At 42.4% G+C, this 27,591-nt stretch overlaps 1 protein-coding gene across 1 annotated transcript in view; it reads left to right on the top strand.

Moving 5' to 3' along the window:
* Positions 1-27,591, top strand: part of manba (mannosidase, beta A, lysosomal) — a 76,926-nt gene that overhangs the window by 26,520 nt on the left and 22,815 nt on the right. The window contains exons 6-11 of the mRNA XM_080196248.1: positions 7,631-7,809; positions 12,594-12,704; positions 13,522-13,673; positions 15,429-15,546; positions 19,755-19,841; positions 23,339-23,506. Coding sequence (XP_080052374.1) covers positions 7,631-7,809; positions 12,594-12,704; positions 13,522-13,673; positions 15,429-15,546; positions 19,755-19,841; positions 23,339-23,506 — 815 coding nt within the window. The remainder of the gene's footprint in view (positions 1-7,630; positions 7,810-12,593; positions 12,705-13,521; positions 13,674-15,428; positions 15,547-19,754; positions 19,842-23,338; positions 23,507-27,591) is intronic.

Here is a 27,591-nt window from a genome sequence, read left to right as displayed (position 1 = left end):
CAGGCTGTTGATGTGCATGGCTAATATTTTACAAGAAACATCTGTTTCTCTCTGCTCCCAGTTCCCTAAGATCTGTTAGCTCTCCACAGATGCTGTCAGACCTGCAGAGGTTTTCTAGCATTTACTGTTTTGTTTCAGATTCCAGCATCTTCAGTAATTTGCTTTTATCATCTGTTTCTGCTTGCTTATGTTCATGTGACAGAAAAAGCACAGTGGAGAGAAAAGAGCAATAAAACTGCAAGTTCATGATCATTTGGCAGTAAAAGAAACTGGGTCATAGAGGTTTACAGCATGGAAACAGGCCCTTTGGCCCAACTTGTTCGTGCTGCTCTTTTTTTAATCACTAAGCCAGTCCCAATTGCCCACATTTGGCCCATATCCCTCCGTGGAACTGTCTAAACTGCTTTTTAAAAGACAAAATTGTACCTGCCTCTACTACTAACCTCTGCCAGCTTGTTCCAGACACTCACCATCCTCTGTGTGAAAAATTTGCCCTCTGGACCTTTTTGTATCTCTCCCCTCGCACCTTAAACCTTTGCCCTCAAGTTTGAGAGCCCCCTAGCTTTGGGAAAAGATATTGACTATCTAGCTGATCTATGCGCCTCATTATTTTATAGACCTCTAGAAGGTCAGCCCTCAGCTTCCTAGTTTAGTAGATAGAGTTAAATATAGTTGATCCATGATATTATTGATGTTGAATCACATTCAACATCAGCTGTCCTAGTTAGTTAGGGATTGCTATTTTAACAAGATATTTTCCTTCTATTTAACTCTGTATCTCCCTGGTTCATGAACTGTTATATATTTAAATAGTCTGATGATTGCTTTCAGAGCAAGTTGATGATTTGATGGTGTGGTCATTAGGGTGTTTCACAGGTTGGTGTTTAGTTCTCGTTTCTGGTCTGTGCAGACAGCAGTTTTTCAATAAACTGTTGTGTGTTATTTTGAATCTACTTGGGCAAACCACATAACATAAGAACAAGAAATAGGAGCAGGAGTAGGCCATCTAGCCCTTCGAGCCTGCCCCGCCATTCAATAAGATCATGGCTGATCTGTTGTGGCTCAGTTCCACATTCCCGCCCTCTCCCCATAACCCTTAATCCTCTCGCTTACCAAAAACCCATCAACCCGCGTCTTAAAAATATTTAGCGAGGCAGCCTCCACCACTTCAATGGGCAGAGAATTCCAGAGATTCACCACTCTTTGAGTGAAGAAGCTCCTCCTCAACTCCGTTCTAAACCGCCCCCCCTTTATCTTGAGGCTGTGCCCCCTAGTCCTACTGTCCTTTCTGAGCGGGAAGAGTCTCTCCACCTCTATCCTATCCATCCCATTCATCATCTCATATGTCTCAATGAGATCTCCCCTCATTCTTCTAAACTCTAACGAGTACAAGCCTAGTTTATTCAGCCTCTCCTCATAGCTCAACCCCCTCAACTCCGGTATCAGCCTAGTAAACCTCTTCTGCACTCCCTCCAAGGCCAAAATATCCTTGCGTAAGTGCGGCGCCCAAAACTGCACACAGTACTCCAGCTGCGGCCTCACCAGTGCCCTATACAGCTGCAGCAAGACCTCCCTGCTTTTATATTCAATCCCCCTCGCTATGAAGGCCAGCATCCCATTCGCCTTCCTGACCACCTGCTGCACCTGCAAGCTGGGTTTTTGCGACTCATGCACAAGGACCCCGAGGTCCCTCTGCACTGTCGCCTGCTGCAGTTTTTCGCCACGTAAGTAATAGTCCTTCCACCAACCAAGTGGACCACCTTGCACTTGCCAACATTAAGTTTGCCAGTTCCTGGCCCATTCGCCTAGCCTATCTAGATCCTTCTGCAGACTCTCCACACCCTCCGCGCAATTTGCCGTTCCACCAATCTTGGTGTCATCAGCAAATTTCGACACCATACACTCGGTTCCCTCCTCCAGATCATCTGTATACATGGTAAATAGCTGAGGCCCCAGCACCGACCCCTGGGGCACTCCACTAGTCACCAACTGCCAATCCGAATAGCACCCATTAACCCCCACTCTCTGCCTCCTATTTGACAACCAATCCTCTATCCACGCTAACACCCTACCCCCAACTCCATGCCCCCTTAACTTCTGCAATAACCTCTTGTGAGGTACCTTGTCAAACGCCTTCTGAAAATCAAGAAAGACCACATCCACTGGCTCTCCTCTATCCACCGCCCTAGACACATCCTCATAGAACTCCAATAAATTTGTCAGACACGACTTCCCCCTAACGGAACCGTGCTGTGTCTGCTCTATCAAGCAATTCCCCTCAAGATGCCTCGCTATTTCCTCCTTGATGTTGGATTCTAACATTTTACCTACAACAGACGTTAAACTAACCAGCCTATAATTCCCCGCCTTTTGCCTGGCACCCTTCTTAAACAACGGCGTAACATTAGCCGTTTTCCAATCTTCCGGCACTTCCCCGGAATCCAGCGACGTTTGGAAAATAACCATCAAGGCATCCACTATCACCTCCGCCATTTCTTTCAGAACCCTCAGATGCATTCCATCCGGTCCTGGGGACTTGTCCACAATCAGCCCCTCCAGTCTGTCGAGCACCGCCTCTCTAGTAACAATAATGTCATTGAGACCCTCCAGTCCTACCACCTTTCCATCGCTAACACCCGGCAAATTATTCACGTCCTCCTCCGTGAAGACCGAAACAAAAAAGTTATTCAAGACCTCAGCCATTTCCCCATCCCCTACCACTAAGTCCCCCCTCTCATCCTCTAAGGGTCCAACGTTCACCCTAGCCAGCCTCTTCCTTTTTATATATTTATAAAAACTCTTGCTATCCTTTTTTATATTAAGCGCTAGCCCAGCTTCATAGTTTCTCCTACCCTTCTTTATCAACTTCTTTGTCAATCTTTGTTGACATTTAAACCTCTCCCAATCCTCCTCTCGCCCACTACTCTTAGCTACTCTAAACGCCTCCGCTTTTAATTTAACACTTTCCTTCACCTCCTTCGTTATCCACGGCTTGTTACCTCTCCTCCTACGGTCCTCTTTGACCATCGGAATAAATTTCTGCTGAGCACCAAGAAAGATCTCCTTAAAGATCCTCCACTGCTCCTCAGCAGACCTACCTTCCAACGCGCTCCCCCAGTCCACATTCGCCAATTCTTCTCTCATCCTACCGTACTCCCCTCTGTTCAAACAAAGGACGCGTGTCCGGGAACCCACTTTCTCCTCCTCCATCTGCACCAGAAACTCCACCATACAATGATCACTCTCCCCAAGAGGATCCTTCACCACAAGGTCCCTAATTCTACCCGCCTCATTACATAACACCAGATCCAAGATAGCTCACTCCCTCGTCGGCTCCAACACACACTGTTCCAGGAAACTATCCCGGCAGCATTCCAAGAACAACTCCTCGAGCCCACCGTGTCCAACATGGGTCGACCAATCAATATGTAGATTGAAATCCCCCATAATTATCGCCGTTCCGTTCCTGCACGCTGCACTTATTTGCGCGTTAACAACCCGCCCCACCTCCAGATCATTATTCGGGGGCCTATAGAAGACACCCACCAGTGTCTTCTTCCCTTTGCTGTTCCTAATCCCCACCCACAACGATTCCACTTTCTGCTATTTGGTTCCTATATCATCCCTTGCTACCACCCTGATGCTATCCTTAATCAGCAGAGCTACGCCCCCCTCTTTTTCCTCACGCCTACCCTTCCTAAACACTTGATACCCCTGGACATTCAGCTCCCAGTCCCTGTCACCTTGCAGCCACATCTCTGTAATGGCCACCAGATCATATCCATTTGTGCTGATCTGCGCCACCAGCTCATCCACTTTATTCCGAATGCTTCGTGCATTCAGAGAAAGTGCCTTCATCCCAGCCTTCACCTGGACCCTATTTGCCAGAACGCCACCAACCATACTCACGCCCCCTACTCCCTTTATTATTGGGACATCCTCGGCCTCTTCCCTTACCTGTACCCTCTCCTTAACTTTAGACCCCATAATGTCACCTACCCTCGCACCCTCTCTCTGTCTCTCTCTCTCCACACACACACACCCCACCCCCACCACCACCACCACCAATTAGCTTAAAGCCCTGTCTACAGTCCTATTTACATGATTCGCCAGGACTCTGGTCCCAGCACGGTTCAGACCAACCCCATCCCACCTGAACAGGTCCCACCTACCCCAATACTGATGCCAATGCCCCATAAATTCAAACCCATTCCTCCCACACCGATCCCTGAGCCACCCATTCACTTCCTTAATCAACCTTACGCCCGTCTGCACTTGGTTCAGGCAGTAGCCCAGAGATAACCACCTTGTCGGTTCTACTTTTTAATTCCGTTCCCAGCTTTTCATACTCCCTCCCCAGATCCTTAGTTTGCATTTTGCGTACGTCGTTGGCACCCACATGTACCACAACGACCAGATTCTCATCTTTTTCATTTTGTTTAAAGCCTACATTTGCTAATATAGTTAGGAGATTACATGAACCGTATCCAAAGTGGACGGGTACATGATTCACTCCTGCCAATAGTTCTGTCCAGTTGGCCAAAAGATATATCAGACAGGTACGATTTGATATTCCTCCCAGGTGGAAGGGCTTAGGTTTGGTTGGCTTCGCTTTCCAATATTTCAACTCGGTTTTTAAAGAAGTAGCATTTGTATAACCTTTCTTTTGGGACAATGTAGTGGTTAGCACTGCTACCTCACAGTGCCAGGGACTCAGGTTCAATTCCGGCCTCGACTCACTGTCTGTGTGGAGTTTGCGCATTCTCCCTGTGTCTGCATGGATTTTCTCCAGATGCTCAGATTTCCACCCGCACTCTAAAGATGTGCAGGTTGGGTTGGTTGGCCCTGCTAAATTGCCCTTTAGTGTGAGTGGGACTAGCAGGGTAAATACGTTGGATCCCAGGGATAGGGTCTGGATGGGATTGTTGTTGGTTCAGGCTTCTGCACTGTAGCAATTCTATGATTCAAACGGGTTTGAGGGACTGAATGGTTTAATATTCCTATTTATTCACAATCTATTGTAAATTAATTTCTTGGCAATTAATGAAATAATTATGTAGCAGGTTTACAGCAGCAACAATTTGCATTTGTACATCTTTAACGTAACAAAACATCCCAAGCTGCTTTGCAGGAACATTAGATAACATCTGACACTGAACTGCATGAGATGTTAGGAGAGATATTAAAGAGGAAGTTTTAAGGGGGGTTTTAAATGAAATTGGTGGAACAGTTTTGTGAGGAAACTTCAAAACTAAAAGTCTGGACAGCAGAAAACACATAATTATTAGAATTTATCTAGAAAATGAATTCTTTGGTGCCATTTTAAGTTGCTTGTTAAGTTTAAAGAAGTGAAGCAGCTGAAATGAAATGTGTGTGTAAACATTGACTTCAGTGGTTTGCTTTTACAAATGAGAAATTAGATGCTGCTTTCTGGGAGTCATCTGTGTTAGATTCTGAGAGATTATAGGAACAAACTCCACCATTTTCTGATGCATGCTTCAGGCTGGCAAAACTCCACCCTACATGCCTTACAGCCATGAACTGGCCCTTGTGTTCCCAATGCACTACGTACTAACAATGTAATTGTGCAAGTGTTAAGCATAGCGATAAGGCTGAGGGGGCTATATCTGGAGGGATTTCTACAGAGTGGGGCTGATTGCAGCTCTGCAGGCAAGCAAACAGGAAGTTATTGCGATTCTACCCTTGCATTGTGGTTTGTGATGTGCTAATGTCGTTCTTCTATGGTGTTGAGTCTATCTGAGGGTTAGTGAGCAAAGTAGATCTCTGGAAAGAAAGTCCGGGTGGCTTGGTCATTTCTCGGTTTCAGGTGGAGATTATATATGGGTGTTCCTCTAATTCTGCAATGACTCGACCAGTTTCCAAGCAGTTTACTGTACTTTTAACTGCACAGCTGTGTCCATTAAGAACTATCACTTAATACAGAACTACTTCCTTGACTTCTTGCCAAAGTGGTTGCAAGCTAAACTGGTGGCTTTTTGATTGCAGTAAGTTTCATTTTCAACATTGTTTGTCCAGAGTAGTGGACTCTTTAAGCATTGCAGGTTGGTCATGTGGAGATTTCTCATTTCAAATGAAAGTTGAAATACTCAGCGTTGTGTCTCCTTAGGTGTAAAGTATCTGTGAATCTAACCCTAGTGGTTGATGAGGAAGCTACAGCGATTAGCTAATCAGTGCCAATAGTAAGTTCTCTGCCTCCTGACACTAGCCAGCACGGATGGCACTGCTGCCTCGCGGCACCAAGGACCCAGATTCAATTCTGGCCTTGGGTGACTGTGTTGAGTTTGCACATTTTCCCTTGTCTGCATGGATTTTATCCAGGTGCTCTGGTTTTATCCCACAGTCCAAAGATGTGTGGGTTAGTTTGATTGTCATGTTAATTGTCCATTAGTGGGCAGGGGGATTAACAGGGGGTAAATATGTGGGGTTAGAGGGATAGGGCCTGCGTGGGATTGATGGGCTGAATGGCCTCCTTCTGCATTGTAGGGATTCTATGATGAACAATGTAATTTAAATTCAAAGGCTATGTTTGCAATTGGCATTTTAAAAGATTTAGACCATACAACGTAGGAGCAGAAGTAGGCCACTTGGCCCATTGTGACTGCTTCGCCAATCAGTCAGATCACGACTGATATATAATCCTCAACTCCACTTTTCTGCCTTACTCCCTTACTGTCTGTCTCAACCTTGAACATACATAATGGACCAGCCTCCATAGCCCTCTGTGGTAAATAATTCCACAGATTCACTCCCCTCGAGAGAAGAAATTTCATCTCCTCTCTGTCTTCAATGGGTGGCCTCCCCTTACTCTGAGATTACGCCCTCTGGTCCTAGAATCTCCCTCAGAGGGAAACAGCCTCTCAACGGCTACCTTGTCAAGCTATCTGAGGATCCGATATGTCTCAATAAGGTCACCTCTCATTTTTCTGAACATTGAGACTAAGTGAACTTGCTGTTCCAATGATGAACTCAGCCATTTGACAGAGCAGAATGTCCAAAAAGCTGAGATCAATGGAGGAAAACCATGTATACATTTCAGAACATTGCCTGCCCAATATTACAGGTGTGACATTTGTGAGATTTGATAAGTTATAAATCAGTCAGCTGAAATCAACCAAAAATAGAGAGACACAGAGTAAAGTCAGTTTCACTAACCTGTCCCTTTGTTCATTTGCTGATTTTTGCAGTTATGTCTTTGAGGACTGAGGAAAGAATATTTTTCCCCCTTATCAAAACTGTTACATTTTAAACATCTCCATCACATTGTTCATAATTTACACTGTTGAATGTACAATTTGGTAATCTGCATAGTCGTCTTCATTGATTCATTTGTAAATAAAGATGGTTAGTTGTAAAAATCTGTTTTGCAGTGTTTCTGCATCAGAAAATTTATAGGAAATGCTTGATAAATGTGGGTGCATTGCATTGCTTTGCATCGCTCTTAATCCTGGCTGTGTAAACTGAGATTTACTCTCTAATCTAAAGGGATGGAACTCACTTCTGGGAAATCCAACACATCCAGTGAGAGGAAAAAGATGCCCAGAAGGCGAATTAGAACAATAGAATCATTGGGAAGTTCATAGAATTTAGAATAATTTCTGTTTATTTGTAGATGAGAAAGCACAGCAGTGGTCTGTGGAACCAGAGAGCTTTTACAATGTTGTTTCCTCTAAGCCAATTGAAGGTGAGCTGACAGTTAACATTCCAACTTTACGCACACAACAAACCTACAAGATAGTTCTTGAGAATGGAGAAAATAGCAGAAGTAAAATCAAACTGGACATTAATAAGGTGAGAGGTCTTTTTATTATCAGATGTGTAACTTAGCAAAGTAAATCTTTCTGTTAAATATTACAGATATATCTCCTAATATCTGCTCATGGTTATTGGGTTACAGAAGCTGGGAATTTGCTGTGTTTATTTGATCCTATTCATGATGAATTATTTTCCATCCAATGGGACTTAACATAGAACACTACAGCACAAACAGGCCCTTCGGCCCACAGTTGCGCCGATCATATCCCACCTACCTGGTCTATCTATAACCCTCAACCCCATTAAATCCCATGTACTCATCCAGAAGTCTTTTAAAAGACCCCAATGAGTTCACCTCCACCACCACCGATGGCAGCTGATTCCACTCACCCACCACCCTCTGAGTGAAAAACTTACCCCTAACATCTCCTCTGTACCTACTTCCCAGCACCTTAAACCTGTGTCCTCTCGTAGCGACCATTTCAGCCCTGGGAAATAGCCTCGGAGAATCCACCCTATCTATACCTCTCAGCATCTTATAAACCTCTATCAGGTCTCATTCTTTATCTCTCCAGGGAGAAAAGACCTAGCTCCCTCAACCTATCCTCATAACGCATGCCACCCAATCCAGGCAACATCCTTGTAAATCTCCTCTGCACCCTTTCAATAGCCTCCACATCCTCCTTGTAGTGAGGTGACCAGAACTGCACACAGTACTCCAAGTGGGGTCTGACAAGGGTCTTATAAAGTTGCAGCATTATCTCCCGACTCCTAAGCTCAGTCCCTCGATTAATGAAGGCCAGTACACCATACACCTTCTTAACCACAACCTCCACCTGAGAGGCTGATTTAAGAGTCCTATGGACCCGGACCCCAAGGTCCTTCTGATCCTCTACACTGCTAAGAGTCTTACCCTTGATATTGTACTCATTCATCCCATTGGACCTGCCAAAACGGACCACTACACATTTATTAGCGTTGAAGTCCAAGAGGACAGAAAATAATTCGAATAAGGGAAATGTTTTCCTTATTTATTCATTCTGTACAAATCAGACATTGATGTAACCCTGCAATCAGCAGATTACAAAGGGATATTGTCTTCCATACTGCCTTTTCTTCAACAGTTTTCTCATCTCCATTCTTGAAGCTGTTGTCAGAACAATCTCATCTGTACAGTTACTAAAACAGTTTATGGTCGACTATATTTTTGTTCCAAGATATCTAATCTAAATGTTGACAGAAATTTGAAGATTTTGGAGCGTTCCGGTCATGTTCCTTGGTCACTGGATCAATGCTGTTTCCATTACATCTCCCAAAGTGACCGGCAGCAGATAAAGCATTAGCCCAGACCATTAGAGATGTCACAGTTGGAGGCATTTGCACACATCCCAGAGCGGCCAGAACGTTTCACTTTTAAAATCTACTCTTTATGCAGAATGTGGGCATTGCTGGTAAGGCAAGCATTTGTTGTCCATCCCTAATTGCCCTTGAAGGTGACAGCATTGATGCCTTGAATCCAGTGATCTTCTTGTCTTTACCAGTCCACCAGTTTGGTCACTGCATCTGGGACAGTGGTGATTTTGACCTCTCCATGATCAGTGAGTGGCCATTTATGGATTGTACAGGCTGATTCTATCTGTGGAGCGGCACGGTGGCACAGTGGTTTAGCACTGCTGCCTCACAGCACCAGGGATCTCGGCTTGGGGCACTGTCTGTGTGGAGTTTGCACCTTCTCCCCGTGTCTGCATGGGTTTCCTCCGGATACTCCGGTTTCCTCCCACAGTCTGAAAGACATGCTGGTTAGGGTGCATTGACCCGAACAGGTGTCAAAGTGTGGCGACTAGGGGAATTTGATAGTAGTGTTAATATAAGTCTTGTGACTAATAAATAAACTTTTTAAACTTTTAATGGTTGTTACATACATGTCTTCTGGTGGGTTTTGAAATAGAACTCTGAACTGGAATCAGTTTAAGTTGATCTGCAGAGAGACACATGATAGTCTGTGGTATTGCGCATTATGTCTGTACTGCAAGGTCACTAAGTGATCTCAGACTGCTCTTTTTGCAGACCACATTACTGCCAGTAATAAACATAATGGCACCTTCACAGATTTCAGTGCTGTTCCACCGCAGCCTCACAGGCCAATAGTTTCATACATATTTTCTTTTTTGTACGATGTTGAAACTTCAGTTTCCAGTGATCAGCTAGCTACCTGTGGCAATGTACGACAAGCTGTTAAGATAACCTTTGCCTTGTTTCCTTCTCTCCCTGACCTATTTTCTGCAGCTTTTGAGAGGAGTAGCCTGATCAAGCAATTGGAATATTCTAGAGAATAATTTCAAGCTCTGAACCATTCCAAAATCAGGAGCTATTTATCTGGGAAGGTGCGAGGACAGTCAGGAATGAGTGGGGTGGGTGCTGGGTGTGTTCTGCTTGACCATCCAGACTTGATCCAGTTTCTGTGAGAGAGAGAGAGATTGTACTGATGGTGAGGCTGTCTTTGATAAGTTGCAGTTCCTCAGAGGGGCATCACTAGACTGGGTGACAGATGATGCAACACAATCTTTTAGCCTTACATTTATTATTTATTACCTCTGTTGCTGACTTTTCAGATGGTAGCAAATCAATATATAGAAGTGAATTTATACAAAGGTCAGCTTACATCTTTAAACACTTCTTCATGACAGGAGCACGTTTCCTATGATTGGTCATCATTTAGAACTAAAGATGAAGACTGAGAAACATTTCATTTATTGGGACGGGTAGTTGAATACTAGGGACCATAAATATCAGATTGTCACCAATGAATCCAAAAGGAAATTCTGTTTACCCAGAGTGTGGTGAGAATGTGGAACTTGCTACCTCAGAATGGCTTGGGTAAATAATATAGTTGAATTTAAATTGAAACATGGTAAATGCATGCAGAAGAAAGGAATAGGAGGACATGCTGGTGAGATTAGACAAAGAGGAGTGGGAGAGGGCCCACGTGGAGAATAAACACCATCACAAACAGTTGGGCTGAAGGCCTGTTTCTGTGCTACTCTCTGAGGGTGGCACAGTGGTTAGTGCTACTGCGTCACGGCACCAGAGACCTGGGTTCAATTCCTGGCTTGGGTCACTGTCTGTGTGGAGTTTGCACATTCTCCCCATGTCTGTGTGGGTTTCCTCCAGGAGCTCCGATTTCCTCCCACACTCTAAAGATGTGCAGATGAAGTGGATTAGCCTTGCTAAATTCTCTCTGTGTATTCGAATAGGCGCCAGAGTGTGGCAACTAGGGGATTTTCACAGTAACTTCATTACAGTGTTAATGTAAGCCTACTTGTGACACTAATAAATAAACTTTACTTTGACGTAAATCATGTTCAAGATCCCAACTAAGTACTCTCAAACCTTGTACCCAAGTGTGCTCAAGACAAACATTTAGCCCATCATCTCTTCCATGCGGTATTGTTGAATAGAACATAGAACAAAGAACAACACAGCACGGGAAACAGGCCCTTTGGCCCAACGAGCCCACGCCGCCATCTTAACAATGTATTTTTCCTACACCTCCCTTGACCCGTGTCTATGCTTATGGTACCCCCATTGGAAACCAGATTCAGGGGACAATAATTTAGGGACAATTTGTTACACCAATCAGCCTAAGAGCACATCTTTGGGGTGTAGGAGGAAACCAGAGCACCCGGAGGAAACCCACGCAACCACAGGGAGAATGCGCAAACTCCCACAGACGCTGGCCCAAATCCATGTATCTGCACAGCTAGCAGTGATAGTCACTGAACTGTTGTGGTGACCATCTGCTGGTCCAGTTTTAAGCATACACAGACGACGCAAAGTACTAGGCCACTCTCGAAACATCCAAGAGCAGCCCACGCACGACCCACCGTGTGCATGCCCCTCGTTAGACAACAAGGTAGACCGACGCACCTGCGGAGTAAAAGAGACGAAACATCAACATATTAGCATTAGATTTCCAGGAACGTCCCGCGGCTCTGACTCTTATTTAAAACCGTCTCCTGTGACCCTCCATCCCTGTTTCGCACATGTGTCTATCTAAGTAAACCTTAAACAAGTCCAGCGTGCCTGCCTCCACCACCTTACTTAGTAGTGCATTCCATACCCCCATGACCCTCTGTGTGAAAAACCTCCCTCTAGCATCCAAATTATGCTTCTCCCCCCTCACCCTAAGCTCGTGGCCCCTTGTGATATTTGTCTCCAATCTAGGAAAAAGCCTGCCACTGTTTATCTATACCCTTCATTATTTTATACACCTCTATCAGATCCCCCCTTAATCTCCATCTTTCTAAGGAAGAGAGCCCCAGTTTACCCAATCTTTCCTCATAACCCAGTCCTTCCATACCAGGCAGCATCCTGGTAAACCTCCTCTGCACTCTCTCCAGGGTCTCCACGTCCTTCCGGTAGCAAGGTGACCAGAACTGGATGCAGTACTCCAAATGCGGTCTAACCAACGTTCTGTACAACTGTAGCATTAGACGCCAGCTCTTACACTCTATACCCCTTCCTATAAAGGCTTGCATACCGTAAGCTTTCTTCGCAACCTTCTCCACCTGAGTTGCCACCTTCAGAGACTTGTGCACATGCATTCCCAGGTCCCTCTGCATTTCTGTACTCTTAATAGGCCTACCCTTTATCATGTAACTCCTCCCTACATTATTCCTTCCAAAATGCATCACCTTGCATTTATCAGGATTAAATTCCATTTGTTTGCTTAACTCCAGTTATATTTATGTTGTGCATTAACCTTCAGAATTACCATGTGTATACATCTGGAAACCATTTTTTGGGACTTTATTTTCCAGAATGCTTCTGTTGATCTTTGGTGGCCCAATGGTTATGGAAATCAGACTGGTTACAATATGACTGTTACTTTGACAATCAACGGAGAACAGCACGTTGAAAAGTCCATTCTGGTCAGTCAGCTTTAACTTTCTATTTTAAGTTTATTTAACATCATCAACGGGGTGACAAATTATGGAAAGATCAAAGCTTTTTAATCAGGGTAAACTAGGCATTAATAATTTGCTTTATACAGGGTACACTAGCATCAGTGGCTGTCTTACTGGACTAATAATCAGAACGTTGGATTAATAACCCAGTGACATGAACTCAAATCACCAACAACTGGTTTACCCACCTGAGTCATTCCAATTCAATTAATTAAATAAAATCTTGAATAAAAAGTAATGATGACTATGAAACTACACGATTATCGTAAAAGCCTAATCAGTTCACTAATGTCCTTTCGGGAAAGAAATTGCCATCCTTTCCCAGTTTGGTTTATATGTGACTCCACAATATAGTTGCCTCTGAAATGACCCAGCAAACCATTTGGTTGTGGTTGTGAAGGCGGTTCACCATCACCATCTCAAGGGCAATTAGCGTTGGGTAATAGACGCTGGCCTTAGCTGCTAATTCCACATCCTGTGATAAAGGAGTGTATTTTAATAGCTGCTTTCATACAGTTTGCTCATGAAATTCAGAGTGTTTTGTCATCAAAGAGGTCAGCATCGAGCAGTTCTCTTTATGAATCAGTAGAGACTATATTCGTATCCAGGGACACTTGGCTATCATTTGGATTCTAATTATCTGGAGGTTTGGGATTTTCTAATTTATCTTGTATAGGCACATCAAATTTTAATTTTAAATCATATTGCTGCTGTGATTACAGGTCATTTTATTTCCTTTTTCCTATCAGTTCAACATTTTTACATCTCCTGTTTACAATAGATTTATTTCCGAACAGTGGAGTTGATTCAGGAGCCAGTGCCAGGATCACCAGGACTAAGCTTTTATTTTAAGATAAATGGACTCCCAATATTCCTCAAGGGTTCAAACTGGATTCCTGCAGATGCCTTTCTGGACAGAGTGACATTTGATGTGTAAGTTTTGGAAGCTTCAACATGTTCATTGACTGTATCTAATTTTATATCTTAGAGCCAGTACACAAGGTAATTAAATCATGAAAATAAAAGCTGTAATACATACCCTATTTACCACACATTAAATTTGAGTCGTGAAAATGTCTTCTATATGGGGCACAGCAGTGTAATGTGGTTTGATATTTTTAGACTCGATCTTGCTAGCTACAATAGATAAATTCACTGAATTAGTGAAACTTTACATATTTTGTGTCTAGAAAGGAGGATAAAGCCATGGACAGTGTTCGTGTCAGTTTACTAGTACGATGTAAAAGATTGAAATCTATAATTATAAGGAAAGAATTGAGATGGAAAACCAGGGCTTTAATGATCCAAAAAGGGATGTGTTTATGGAGGCACTGAAATGTTCCACTTTAATCCAGTACAATTCTAAATAATTTATTATGTATGTTTTTTCATAAATCTATTTATTGTCACCAAAGACATTGCATCAAACTGATTGAAATCCATGGAATAGAATCCATAGAATCTCTACAGTGCAGAAGGAGGCCAGTCGATCCATCAAGTCTGCACCAACTCTTCGACAGAACATCCCACCCAAGGCCTATTCCCGTAACCCCACATATTTATCCTCCTAATCCCCCTAACCCACACATCCCGGGATACTTAGAATGGTCAGTCCACCTAACCTGCACACCTTTGGACTGTGGGATGAAACCAGACCACCTGGAGGAAATCCATGCAGACATGGGGAGAATGTACAAACTTCACACAGACATTGACCCAATTGAACCGAGGCCCCTAGAGCTGTGAGGTGGTGGTGCTAACCACTGTGCCACCATATCACCCTATAAAATCTGAGTCTGAAATTGTCTTGGGTTAAACTAGCATTGAAGCGGGTGTAATTAAATAAGTTTCATTGTCAGATCCGATGTGTGTATCTGAAAATATTAATGCAATGTTTGCTGATGGCCTAAAAAAGAGAGGAAGAACAACAGTGGTAAAAATCTACTATGTACTGAGTTCCTTGACCTTCAGTTAAAGTTGTATGGTGGTTTTTAAACAATGTCGTCATTGCCATTATGAATTTCTGAGTAACAAGTTTGAAATTCTTGCACACAAGTAGAAACTGGTTCACATTGCAATTTCTGGATACTTTAAAAGTTGTGATCTTTGTAGAAAAGCTTTACTGCGAAGACTGGCTTTTCAAATGTGTGTCTATTTTAAGACTTGTTATAAACAAGCATTGCTTTATTCATCCATCTTGTCAATGATTCCATCACAGATGCCATCTTTAAATAAAATAAGGTCACTATTTTAAAGTGCAGTCTGACAAGCTATTTGGATCTGTGTCAAATAATGCAAGTGTGTAGTTCCATCATTCTGGATGCTGAAAATGAGAGAGATTCTGATACAAGTCAGCAACAAAAATGAGTAAAGTTAGGAAGAATCAGCTGATATGAGTAATTGAATGTGTTGCTTGAATCCTCCTCTCCTGACTTGTGTACATGTTGGTAAATCTCAGGAGTGCTGTCAGTGACGTTCCAGTATGTATTTGCCACAGATGAAATACTTAATTTCATGGAAATGCCACTGTTTTGAGCGTCGTTGTGATCATTTGTGAAGCTTTAATGATAGGCAGTAATATTTTATCATTCCGGGAATCTGAACTTTCAGAACCATTCATAACAGATTTGCACCTCTGTTTTTGGACCATTGCTTACCACTGCCAATGTTTTTTTATGTAATTTACAGATTACAAAACTTGTTGCAGTCAGCAGTTGACGCCAATATGAATGCATTAAGGGTCTGGGGAGGAGGAGTGTACGAACAAGATGAATTTTATCATCTGTGCGATGAATTGGGGATTATGGTGAGAAATTGAAAAGCTGCTGGGTTTTGTTTGTGTGGGAAAAACTTCCATGCTTAAAATCCTTTTCACAATTTCCAGGTGACCATCACTAAAGTAAAATAGCACAAGTGGAAGGCCTTACTGCCCATTGTGTCTGTGCTGGCTCTTTGAAAAAGTTCTCTAAGTAATCCCAATCCCTGCTCTTTCCCCAAAGCCACGCAATTATTTCCTTTTCAAGAAATGACCCAGTTCTCCTCTTGAACGTTACTGTTCCCTTTCTGACAGGGCTTTCCAAATGATACATCTTGCTACTTAAAAGAAATATTCTCCTCCTCTCCCCGTTGCAATTTTTCTAAATTACCTTAAAATCATCATTATTTAACCCCATGGTGGTTTGAGAGCTTCTTGACCAAAGCACTGATTCTACCAAACATTGATAATGTCAGACCATGAGTTAAACTTGGTCTGTCAGACAATATCCTGTTGCTGTTGGTGAATATTACATCTAAAGTACAGGGTGGAAATGGGCTGTTTGACCAATCAGTCTGTATTGGTGTTTCCCCACAGTAATTATGACACTAATAAACTTTAAAGAGTAAAAATAATAATACGGTCTTTCTTACATATAAACTATTTTCATAACTTCACACTCTGCCCAAACTCTGTTCAATTACTGGTCTAATCTTGATTTTTTCATTATTCATTCGTGGGACATGGGCATCACTAACTGGGCCAGTATTTATTGCTCATCACTAATTGCTTATGGAGGGCAGTTGAAAGTCAACCTCATTGCTGTGGCTCTGGAGTCACATGTAGGCCAGACCATAGAACATTACAGCGCAGAACAGGCCCTTCGGCCCACGATGTTGCGCCAACCAATTAAAAAGCAATGACCTTCTAACCTAAACCAATCCCTTTCCATCCATAAACCAGGTAAGGATGGCAGATTTCCTTCCTGAAAGGAAACCAGATGGGTTTTTACAGCAGTTGACAATGGTTTCATGAATAAAAGCAAATCACTGAAGATGCTGGAATCTGAAACCAAAAGAGAAAATGTTGGAAAATCTCAGCAGGTCTGGCATCATCTTAAGGAGAGAAAAGAGCTGACGCTTCGAGCCCTTTGTTAAAGCCCTTTTCTCTCCTTAATGACCAACTGAGATTTTCCAGCATTTTCTCTTTTGACAATGGTTATATGGTCATCAGTAGATTCTTAGTTCCAGATATTTTTTATTGAATTCGAATTCCACCATCTGCCATGGCAGGATTTGAACCCAGGACATTAGCCAAGTTTCTGGATTAATAGTCCACTGATAATGCCACTAGACCATCACCCCGCAAATGCTAAGCTAGCCTCTACTTCACAGTACAAACTTCTTTTGTGTATCTTTAAAAAAATATTCTCCCCTTAACTCTGTCCCTGAATGTCTTATATTTGACCATAAATATTTCCTTGTTCTGCATCCCTCAGCCAATGGAGGCAGTCTCTCTAAATCCATCCTTACACAAACCATAATTTTAACCATCTGTCAAATTACTTGTAATCTCAAATATTAATTAAAATGGTGTTATAATATGGCAGGTGGTAATTGCTGGGCAGACCAAATCCCAGAGAAAAACTTGATCAAGATATCACTATGACATACAGAGTTAGTATTTTGTTATGAGATGGTTAATGCATTGAAGTCAGGAGAAAGAAATCCAAAACCACCTTTGAATTTTTAAATATTAAACTAAATCTTTCTCAAAAGATTCCTACTTAACGACACTGATGTATAAACACCCTTTTTCAGGCAGCAATCCCTATGATTACGAATCTGTAAGTAATATTCCTGCAGAGCACCCACAGTTGCTAAATAGAGTGGTATTTTACAAGCTTTCTCTTCCCCTCTCACTCAACAATGGAAAACCAAGGGTTGAAACAAAACCTTGCTTTCTGGGACAAACAAGCACTTCTCTGGGGTGACTAGAGACTGCTTACCTCCCACAAGCACACTCTGCAAGATTACACATATCCTTTCTCCCTAACCCAGTTTTCAACCTTTCCTTAAATATTTTCTTTATCTCACATCTTTAACTTCATTGTTTGTAACTTTCCTCTGGAAGTTTTCCAGAATTTTAAATCTTTCATATTGTCTTCATGGCCACCACTTTTGGAAAGAATGAACCTAATAACATTGCTTTATTCCTTTATGATCTTTGCTAGTTTTAATACTTCCTTTGAAATTCAATCAGTAAATGCAAAAATAAACCTTATTTATCTCCTCATGCAAATTTCCATTCATGTTATTTGCTTATTCATCTTAGCTTTGCTCACAACCATTTCAAAATGCCTGCTTTTTTACCAACCCTTTGATTTAAAGCTTGCAGTCTGACTTTCAGCTTAATTAAATTAGTCATGCATATATATACCTCATTTATAATACTCAGCATTCCATTAGCTTCACATATCCACTTTCATGTCTTGTGAAGAAGAATCTCAGTCAGCCATCCCTACTCAAAATGTTATCCTTACTTTTTTTTTACCAAAATCTACTGCTTCATGTTTACTGACATTGAATTCCAGCTGCCACTTCTTGCACTTTCCATCAATGTGGAATATTGCATGTGGTTTCCTTTGGTTTATTCGTATCATTCTAACTTTTCTCTGCCTCCTATTTTAATAGCATTTGAAAACTTGGGCAGCAATTCTTCTTTCCAAAGCAGAGCTGTACATACAGCAGTCCCAGAACAGACCTGTTCCTATTTCCAGATATTCTGAGAAACTGCCCTCATCTCCTGCACTCTCCTTATGCCCTTTGAACTCATTTTAACCGACCTACCTATTCATCTATCTTCTGCTAATACCTGAAACCATCTCCTACAATGTGCAGTCTCACAGATTGTCAGAGGCCTTCTAAATGTGCATCACACCCACTACATTTTGTGTATTCCTTCTAACACTCAATTCCTCAAGAACTTGCTCAGGTTTATCAAACACTGCTCCTTTGAATCATATCGAATTCTTAGCATTGACCCTCTCAGATCCTCCAAGAGGCTGTTCTTCTGGCTGGGGAACCCAGAACTAGGGCTTACATTTCAGAATAAGCTGTTGGCCATTTACCATTGAGCTAAAGAGAAGTTTCTTCACTTTGAGGGTTGTGGAATTTTGGAATTCTTTACCTCAGGGAACTGTGCTCAGTCAATGAGTCTATTCAAGTTAGAAATCAATAGAATTTTGGACACAGAATCGAGGGAAGCGGGGTTGTGCAAGAAAACAGAGTTGAGGTAAAAGATCTTATAAAACTGTAACATCTGTGAGGGGGCACACTGCCTTTCCCCCTCCTATTCCTTTCTCTTTTATACGCTTGTTCATGTCAGTCTGGCTTTGTTGTTAGCATTTACTCCCTGACTCTGAATGTTGTGGGTTTATCTCCATTTCAAGACTTGAGCACGGTATCCAGGCTGACAAGCCAATGAAACACTTAGGGAGCGCAGAATCTCAGATGTACTCCTTTTCAAATGAGGTTCCATCTGCATCTTTGGTCCATTATTAAAATATTCCTGGTCATTCCAGAGAGCCATCTCAGGCATGATGGACTGATTGGCCTCCTGTGCTGTTTCTATGATTCAATGATCGTTGGTTTAAGGAAGAGCAGTGGAAATGCTCCCAGTGTTTTGGCCAGTATTTCACATTGAACAACTGTCACCAAATATAAATTAACCTTGTCTTAATGGCATCTGTGGGATCTTGTACACGCTGTGGCTTTAAAGTAATTTATGCTTAAGAAATTTCTGAAACATCAGATCCTATGTAAATGAAGTCTTCAAATTCTCAAGGGGATGCATTCATAAAGCAGACATAAAATCAGATTCCGAATCCCCCAATTCTATTTTTACAGTTTTTGGGACATGTTCTGCTGTGTAACATTGATATGGTCTTTCCTCATTCGCTGATCTGCAAATGGAGCTTGTGTCCTTCCTTCCATATATTGTCCTTTATCTGGAATGTTTTGAACAAGAAATGAATATTAATAATCCTCACCAGTGAACAATGCAAAGCTGGTTTGCCCATGACCTCATCACTTTATAATACTGCCAGCACTCTCCTCAGTAAAGTGACTGAGACATTGTTGATTCATGTCAGAATTTATTGAAGTTGTGTTTGGCCACAAGAACTAATGCTGATGAACCTTTACAAGTAGTTGGCTACTTGCTAATTAAATACCACCTTGTGTGCCCTCACTTTTCAGATTTGGCAAGATTTCATGTTTGCCTGTGCACTTTACCCGACTGAGCAAAGCTTTTTGAATTCAGTGAAGACAGAAATTACTCATCAGGTAATTGGATTTGAGTTCAGATAAGATAGCCATCAACATTCTAATGTAATACATTTTTAAAAGCATTCAAGAGTTTAATGGACTTAAATCTTACAACTGTTTCACAAAGATAGTGAAGTGGAAGCAACTTTATTTAGTGATGGTCAGGTTGAAGGAAGTAATCTAGAGTTATGGTCAACAAAGTCATTTGAGACAATGATGAAGTTTAATAATGTACGAATGTTGACTGAACCCTTCAATTATTTCAACGTCTTAATCTTTATGATCATTTTTAATTTTGATAATACAATAAATTCTACAATCCTTAAGAACTTGATAAATCTTCAAATGTCTTAATCACTTCATTCTAGTTAAACAGCTTTGAGTTTTAAGCCAATAGGTAATGTTTCTGATGGGGGCTGATGTGTACCCTCATGGGGAATGTGATTTCCTAAAATGTGTGTGTGGCTTGCAGGTTCATGGAGATTCCCTTCCAAAGTTTATAATTTTTGTTGATTCCATTTATTGTAATATGACTATTCTATTGCTATTTCATGTATTCTCCAAATGTTTCAAGCACTTTTGATCATTTTCTCTTTGCAAATTTCTCCCTTGATTATTTTTTGAGAATCCCAGCATTCTAGTGCAGTGAATACCCTGTTACTGCATCTAGGTTTATGGTAATTTCTTTGTCTGGCAGACTGAAACAAATATTCCAAACTTATCAGCAGAGGTAGGGAACAGATTGTCTCAACTGATGATCCCATGAGCAAGCGCAGGTCTTCCCACTACCTGAACAATACTCTGCCCTCAGTCAAGATCACCAACATTGATTTTGTGGCTATTCTCTCACCTTTACTTGGTGTGAGATTTTGATGTTAACAAATTGATTGCCATGTATTACTACATAACACCAGTGACTACACATTAATGAGAATTCATTGGCTGTAAACCCCTTTAGTCATGTCTTGAAGATGACAAAGATGTAGATTCAAATTTGTTTGCTCTTTGCGTTTACTTTCTCTGTTGGCTGAAACGATGGTTGCCAATTAGGGTAATTTTTATTAAATAAAAAGCTTTAAAAAACATTACCTGGGAACTAAATAATGCACACTTTCAGACTATAATGCTGTGGAATGTCATTGTTGAGTATATTCTGAATTGAGATTCTTGGACACTAATAGGATTGAGGGATATCAGGGTAGGATCGGAGAGTGGAGCTGGTGTGAAAGTTTAGTCATGTTGCTGTTTATGTTCTTTGATATTCAGACTAAAGGAAGTCTTCTACAAAGTTACTGTTTATTACAGTTAGGAAAAAAGCTACAGCAAGACTGGGCGGAGAAGCAGCAGATGGACTTCAATGCGGATAAATGTGTGGTGGTCCATTTTGGCAGGTCCAGTGGGATGAAGGAGTACAATATCAAGGGTGGGACTCTTAGCAGTGTAGAGAATCTGAAGGACCTTGGGGTCTGGACCATAGGACTCTTAAATCGGCCTCGCAGGTGGAGGATGTCAAGAATAGAATATAGCACAGTACAGGCCCTTTGGCCCTTGATGTTGTGCCGAACTATGTCTAAACCCAAGATCAAGCTTTCCCACTCCCTATCATTCTGGTGTGCTCCATGTGCCTATCCAATAACTGCTTGTAAGTTCCTAAAGTGTCTGACAGCAGGCAGTGTATTCCACACCCAAACCATTCTCTGAGTAAAGAATCAACCTCAGACATCCCTCCTATATCTTCCACCATGTCCCTCTGTCAAATTCAAAGCAACAAAGATCTAATGGTGACTTGGATTCCCTTCTCCTTGCCTCAGAAGCACACAACCCAGGTGGAAAGCGGCAGCTTTTCTCTGGTTCAGTGTGCACACAAACAGACCCCAAGCTCAAAAATCAAAACCTGGCTGTGTCTGTGTGACAGGAAACCCCTTCCTCCCCTCCCCACCACTGAACAAAGATAACACGGTGTATTCCTCCACTTTTACCCATGAAGACAGGAACAACATTCATGACATCCTGAAGTTAGAAGCAAGTGATTGGATGCTGGAATCTGACACCCAAACCAGAAATTGCTGAAAAGATCTCTGACAGCCTCAGTGGAGAGAGAATAGAGAAGGCATATGGTGTACTGGCCTTCATTAATCGAGGGATTGAGTTTAGGAGTCGGGAGGTAATGCTGCAACTTTATAAGACCCTTGTCAGACCCCACTTGGAGTACTGTGCGCAGTTCTGGTTGCCTCACTACAGGAAGGACGTGGAAGCTATTGAGAGGGTGCAGAGGAGATTTACAAGGACATTGCCTGGATTGGGAGGCATGCCTTATAAAGATAGGTTGAGGGAGCTAGGTCTCTTCTGGAGAGACGAAGAGGCGACCTGATAGAGGTTTATAAAATGTTGAGAGGAATAGATAGGGTGGATTTTGGGAGGCTATTTCCCAGGGCTGAAATGGTCGCTACGAGAGGACACAGGTTTAAGGTGCTGGGGAGCAGGTACAGAGGAGATGTTAGGGGTAAGTTTTTCACTCAGAGGGTGGTGAGTGAGTGGAATCGGCTGCTGTCAGTGGTGGTAGAGGCAAACTTGCTGGGGTCTTTTAAAAGACTTCTGGATGAGTATATGGGATTTAATGGGATCTAGAGTTATAGATAGGCCTGGTAGGTAAGGATGTGATCGGCGCAACTTGTGGGCCAAAGGGCCTGTTTGTGTTGTTGTGTTCTATGTTCTACGTAAATAAATTTACATACAGTGTACAGTCAGAGTGTATTGTGCAGGCTCCTAGCTTTGCTGATTCCATCTCTTAGTCTATTTGAGAATTGTAGCCTATTCTGTCACAATATTTTATGTTGGCTTCACGTGGCAAGTGTCAATGGTGGTATAATTTTTTATCACTGTCAGTGTCCTTACTATCGTCCCTTGTAGTTGCTCTAGGTTTGTTTCCGGTGATGTCAGCTCCGCTTGGGTACAATTTCAGCCATTATTCAATAAATGCTTGAACTGTCGAAGGTCAGATTTTGATCCCAGTCAGTGCTCTCGCTCAATGCTTCCAACTAGATGATTGGCAGAAGCATAAACATTGGCTGATTTCTTCTTCATCATTAATTAAAAGAATTTGTAATTGATTTTATTGTAGTTTGTAGTTCTCTTTGTGCCCTTTACATTCCGTGTCCTTGTTTCATCAATTATATATACAGGTCCTTTCCACTCTGTTGGAATATGTTCCTCCAGTACCTTTGCTTTTGGCTCAGATTAAACACGCCTTAGGCTGAAGTTTGTGTTGCTTTGGAAATCACCAACAATCTCTAAAATCGGTTTGTCCACTTGTACAGCTCTGACTGTTCCGTTCATCGATTGGAATACGCTTCTCTAACATGAGTTCCAATAATCTCTGCATCCCTCTGCAGGAGCCCTCGTCTACTTTCCACTAAAGATCTTCATAGCCACTTCTTTGTATCCGTTCCATTTGCAGCTTTGTAATTGATTCAGGCATCAAATGGCTTCAGATTTTTGCTTATCTTATTCTTCAGGTCCGTCGACTAAAATCCCATCCATCCATCATCATCTGGAGTGGGAACAACGAAAATGAGGCTGCACTTGCAATGAATTGGTTCAATATTTCACCAACAAACATTAGACTGTACCTCAATGACTATGTGCAGCTCTATGTTAATACTATTCGAGAAATAGTGCTCAAGGTAAGCAGCCAGTTTAGGTTTTTATAGTTAATTTTCAACATGCTGAACAGTGTCAGGAAAATTGTGACAATTGTTTAAGAAGAATGGAACTGTACGTTATTGTGTAAGGATTGATAGCAAAGCAACAGTTTCATGTTAGTGTTTACACTTCACATAAACCATCCCCCCTCTTTCATCTTAATCTATCAACATATTCGTCTATAGCTCACTTCCTCATGTGTTTACCTAGCTTCCCCTTAAATGTTTTTGTGTTTAATAGAATCTGTTATATCATCTATAAAACACATTTCTGAAGTATTGAAAAAGAGAAGTGGTTTGTTTATGAATATTTTTATCTTTTACAATGTAAGGAAGCATATTCTGTTCTGGATAAGATGTTCAGAATATTTCTAGGCAAAGATATAAGGGATTGATTTTATTTTATTTATTATTGTCACATGTATTAGTTTACAGTGAAAAGTATTATTTCTTACATGCTACACAGACAAAACAGACCATAGAGAAGGAAAGAAGAGAGTGCAGAATGCAGTGTTACAGTCATAGCTAGGATGTAGAGAAAGATCAACTTAATGCAAGGGAAGTCCATTCAAAAGTTTGATGGCAGCAGGGAAGAAGCTGTTCTCAAGTTGGATTGGACGTGTCCTCAGAATTTTGAATCTTTTTCCCTGATGGAAGAAGGTGGAAGAGATTATGTCCGGGGTGCGTGGGGTCCTTGATTATGCTGGCTGCTTTGCCGAGGTGTCGATGGATGGGAGGCTGATTTGAGTGATGGACTGGACTTCATTTATAACCCTTTGTAGTTTATTGCAGTCTTGGACAGAGCAGGAGCCATACCAAGTTGTGATGTAAGTATAGAACATAGAACATTACAGCGCAGAACAGGCCCTTCGGCCCACGATGTTGCGCCGACCAGTTACAAAACAATGACCCACTAACCTAAACCAATCCCTTTTCGTCCATAAACCTATCCACGGATCTCTTAAACGCCCCCAAACTAGGCGCATTTACAACTGCAGCAGGCAGGGCATTCCAATCCCTCACCACCCTCTGGGTAAAGAACCTACCCCTGACATCTGTCCTATAACTACCCCCCCTTAATTTAAAGCCATGCCCCCTCGTGCTAGATTTCTCCATCAGAGGAAAAAGGCTATCACTATCCACCCTATCTAAACCTCTAATCATCTTATATGTTTCAATAAGATCCCCTCTTAGCCACCTTCTTTCCAGCGAAAACAACCCCAAATCCCTCAGCCTCTCCTCATAGGACCTCCCCTCCATACCAGGCAACATCCTGGTAAACCTCCTCTGCACCCTCTCCAAAGCCTCCATATCCTTCCTGTAATGTGGGGACCAGAACTGCACACAGTACTCCAAGTGCGGCCGCACCAGAGTTGTGTACAGTTGCAACATAACGCTGCGACTCCTAAATTCAGTCCCCCTACCAATAAACGCCAAGACACCGTATGCCTTCTTAACAACCTTATCTACTTGATTCCCAACTTTCAGGGATCTATGTACACATACACCTAGATCCCTCTGCTCCTCCACACTATTCAAAGTCCTCCCGTTAGCCCTATACTCAACACATCTGTTATTCCTACCAAAGTGAATTACCTCACACTTCTCTGCATTAAACTCCATCCGCCACCTCTTGGCCCAGCTCTGCAACCTGTCTAAGTCTTCCTGCAAACTATGACACCCTTCCTCACTATCTACCACACCACCGACTTTGGTGTCATCAGCAAATTTACTAATCCACCCAACTATACCCTCATCCAGATCATTTATAAAAATTACAAACAGCAGTGGCCCCAAAACAGATACCTGAGGCACTCCACTCGTAACCGAACTCCATGATGAATATTTACCATCAACCACCACCCTCTGTCTCCTATCCGCTAGCCAATTCCTGATCCAATTCCCTAGATCACCCCCAATCCCATACATCTGCATTTTCTGCAGAAGCCTACCATGGTGAACCTTATCAAACGCCTTACTAAAATCCATATACACCACGTCCACTGCCTTACCCCCATCCACCTCTTTGGTCACTTTCTCAAAAAACTCAATAAGGTTAGTAAGGCACGACCTACCCGCCACAAAACCATGCTGACTATCTCCAATCAATTCATTACTCTCCAAATAACTATAAATCCTATCCCTAATAATTTTTTCTAAAACCTTGCCCACAACAGAAGTGAGACTGACCGGTCTATAATTCCCAGGGAAGTCTCTGTTCCCCTTCTTAAACAATGGGACAACATTCGCTAACCTCCAATCTTCCGGTACTATACCAGAGGCCAACGACGACCTGAAGATCAGAGCCAGAGGCTCTGCAATCACTTCTCTTGCCTCCCAGAGAATCCTGGGATAAATCCCATCCGGACCAGGGGACTTATCTATTTTCAGACCCTCCAGAATATCCAGCACATCCTCCTTATCAACTGTAACACTGTCAATTCTACTCCCCTGCAACCCAGTGTCCTCCTCAGCTATATCCATGTCCCCCTGCGTGAACACCGAAGAGAAATATTGGTTCAATGCCTCTCCAATCTCCTCCGGTTCCACACATAACTTCCCTCTGCTGTCTATAACTGGCCCTAATCTTGCCCTAACCAACCTTCTGTTCTTGACATACCTATAGAACGCCTTAGGATTCTCCTTAACCCTATCAGCCAAAGTCTTCTCATGTCCTCTTTTAGCCCTTCTTAGCTCACTCTTCAACTCCCTCCTAGCCAATCTAAAGTTTTCTAGTGCACTACCCGAGCCCACACGTCTCATCCGAACATAAGCCTCCTTTTTCGTTTTAACCAACGAAACTACTTTTTTGGTGCACCACGGTTCCCTAGCCCTACCAATTCCTCCTTGCCTGACAGGGACATACCTATCACGGACTCGCAGTAGCTGCTCCTTGAAAAAACTCCACATTTCGGACGTTCCCAGTCCCTGTAATCTCCTAGTCCAACCTATGCTTCCTAATTCTCTCCTAATAGCCTCATAATTACCCTTCCCCCAGCTAAAACCACTGGCCCGAGGTTCATGCCTATCCCTTTCCATCACTAAGGTGAACGTAACCGAATTGTGGTCACTATCACCAAAATGCACACCAACTTCCAAGTCTAGCACCTGGTCTGGCTCATTTCCCAGCACCAAATCCAATATAGCCTCACCTCTAGTTGGCCTATCTACATACTGAGTCAAAAAACCTTCCTGCACACTTTGTACAAAAACTGACCCCTCTAACGAGCTAGAACTATAACAATTCCAATCAATATTAGTAAAGTTAAAGTCCCCCATAACAATTACCCTATTACTTTCACTCCTAACCAGGATCGTCTCCGCAATCCTTTCCTCAACCTCTCTAGAACTTTTAGGAGGTCTATAAAAGATTCCCAACAGGGTGACCTCTCCTCTCCTATTTCTAATCTCCGCCCATACTACCTCAACAGACAAGTCCTCATCAAACTTCCTTTTCTATGTGCGGCTGTAGAAGTTGGTGAGAATTATAGCAGACTTGCCAAATTTCCTTAGTCTCATAGAATCCCTACAGCGCAGAAGGAGGCTATTTAGCCAATTGAGTCTGCACCGACCACAACCCACCCAAGCCCAATCCCCATAACCCTTCCTGTTTACCCTAGGTAGGCCCCCTGACACTAAGGAACAAATTGGCATGGGCAATTGACTGCACATCTTTGGATTGTGGGAGAAAACCCAAGCAGACATGGGAGAATGTGCAAACACCACGCAGACAGTCACCCAAAACTGGAATAGAACCTGAGTCCATGGTGCTGAGAGGCAGCAGTGCTAACGACTGTGCTACTGTGCCACCCATCTGGAAAGTAGAGGTGTTGGTGGGCTTTCTTAACTATAGAGTCTGCATTAGGGGACCAGGACAGGTTGCTGGTGATCGGGACACCAAAAAACTTGAAGGTCTCGACCATTTCTACTTTATCCCCATTGATATAGACAGGGACCTGCCCTTCACTATGCTTCCTGAAGTCGATGACAATCTCCTTCGTTTTGTTGACGTTGAGGGAGAGATTATTGTCGTTGCACCAATTCACCAGATTCTCTATCTCATTCCT

This window comes from Carcharhinus amblyrhynchos, chromosome 1, assembly GCF_965287045.1.
Source record: "Carcharhinus amblyrhynchos chromosome 1, sCarAmb.v2.hapA, whole genome shotgun sequence".
Lineage (NCBI taxonomy): Eukaryota > Metazoa > Chordata > Chondrichthyes > Carcharhiniformes > Carcharhinidae > Carcharhinus > Carcharhinus amblyrhynchos.
Note: the sequence above shows the minus strand (reverse complement) of the source record. Positions and strands in the feature narration are given on the sequence as shown.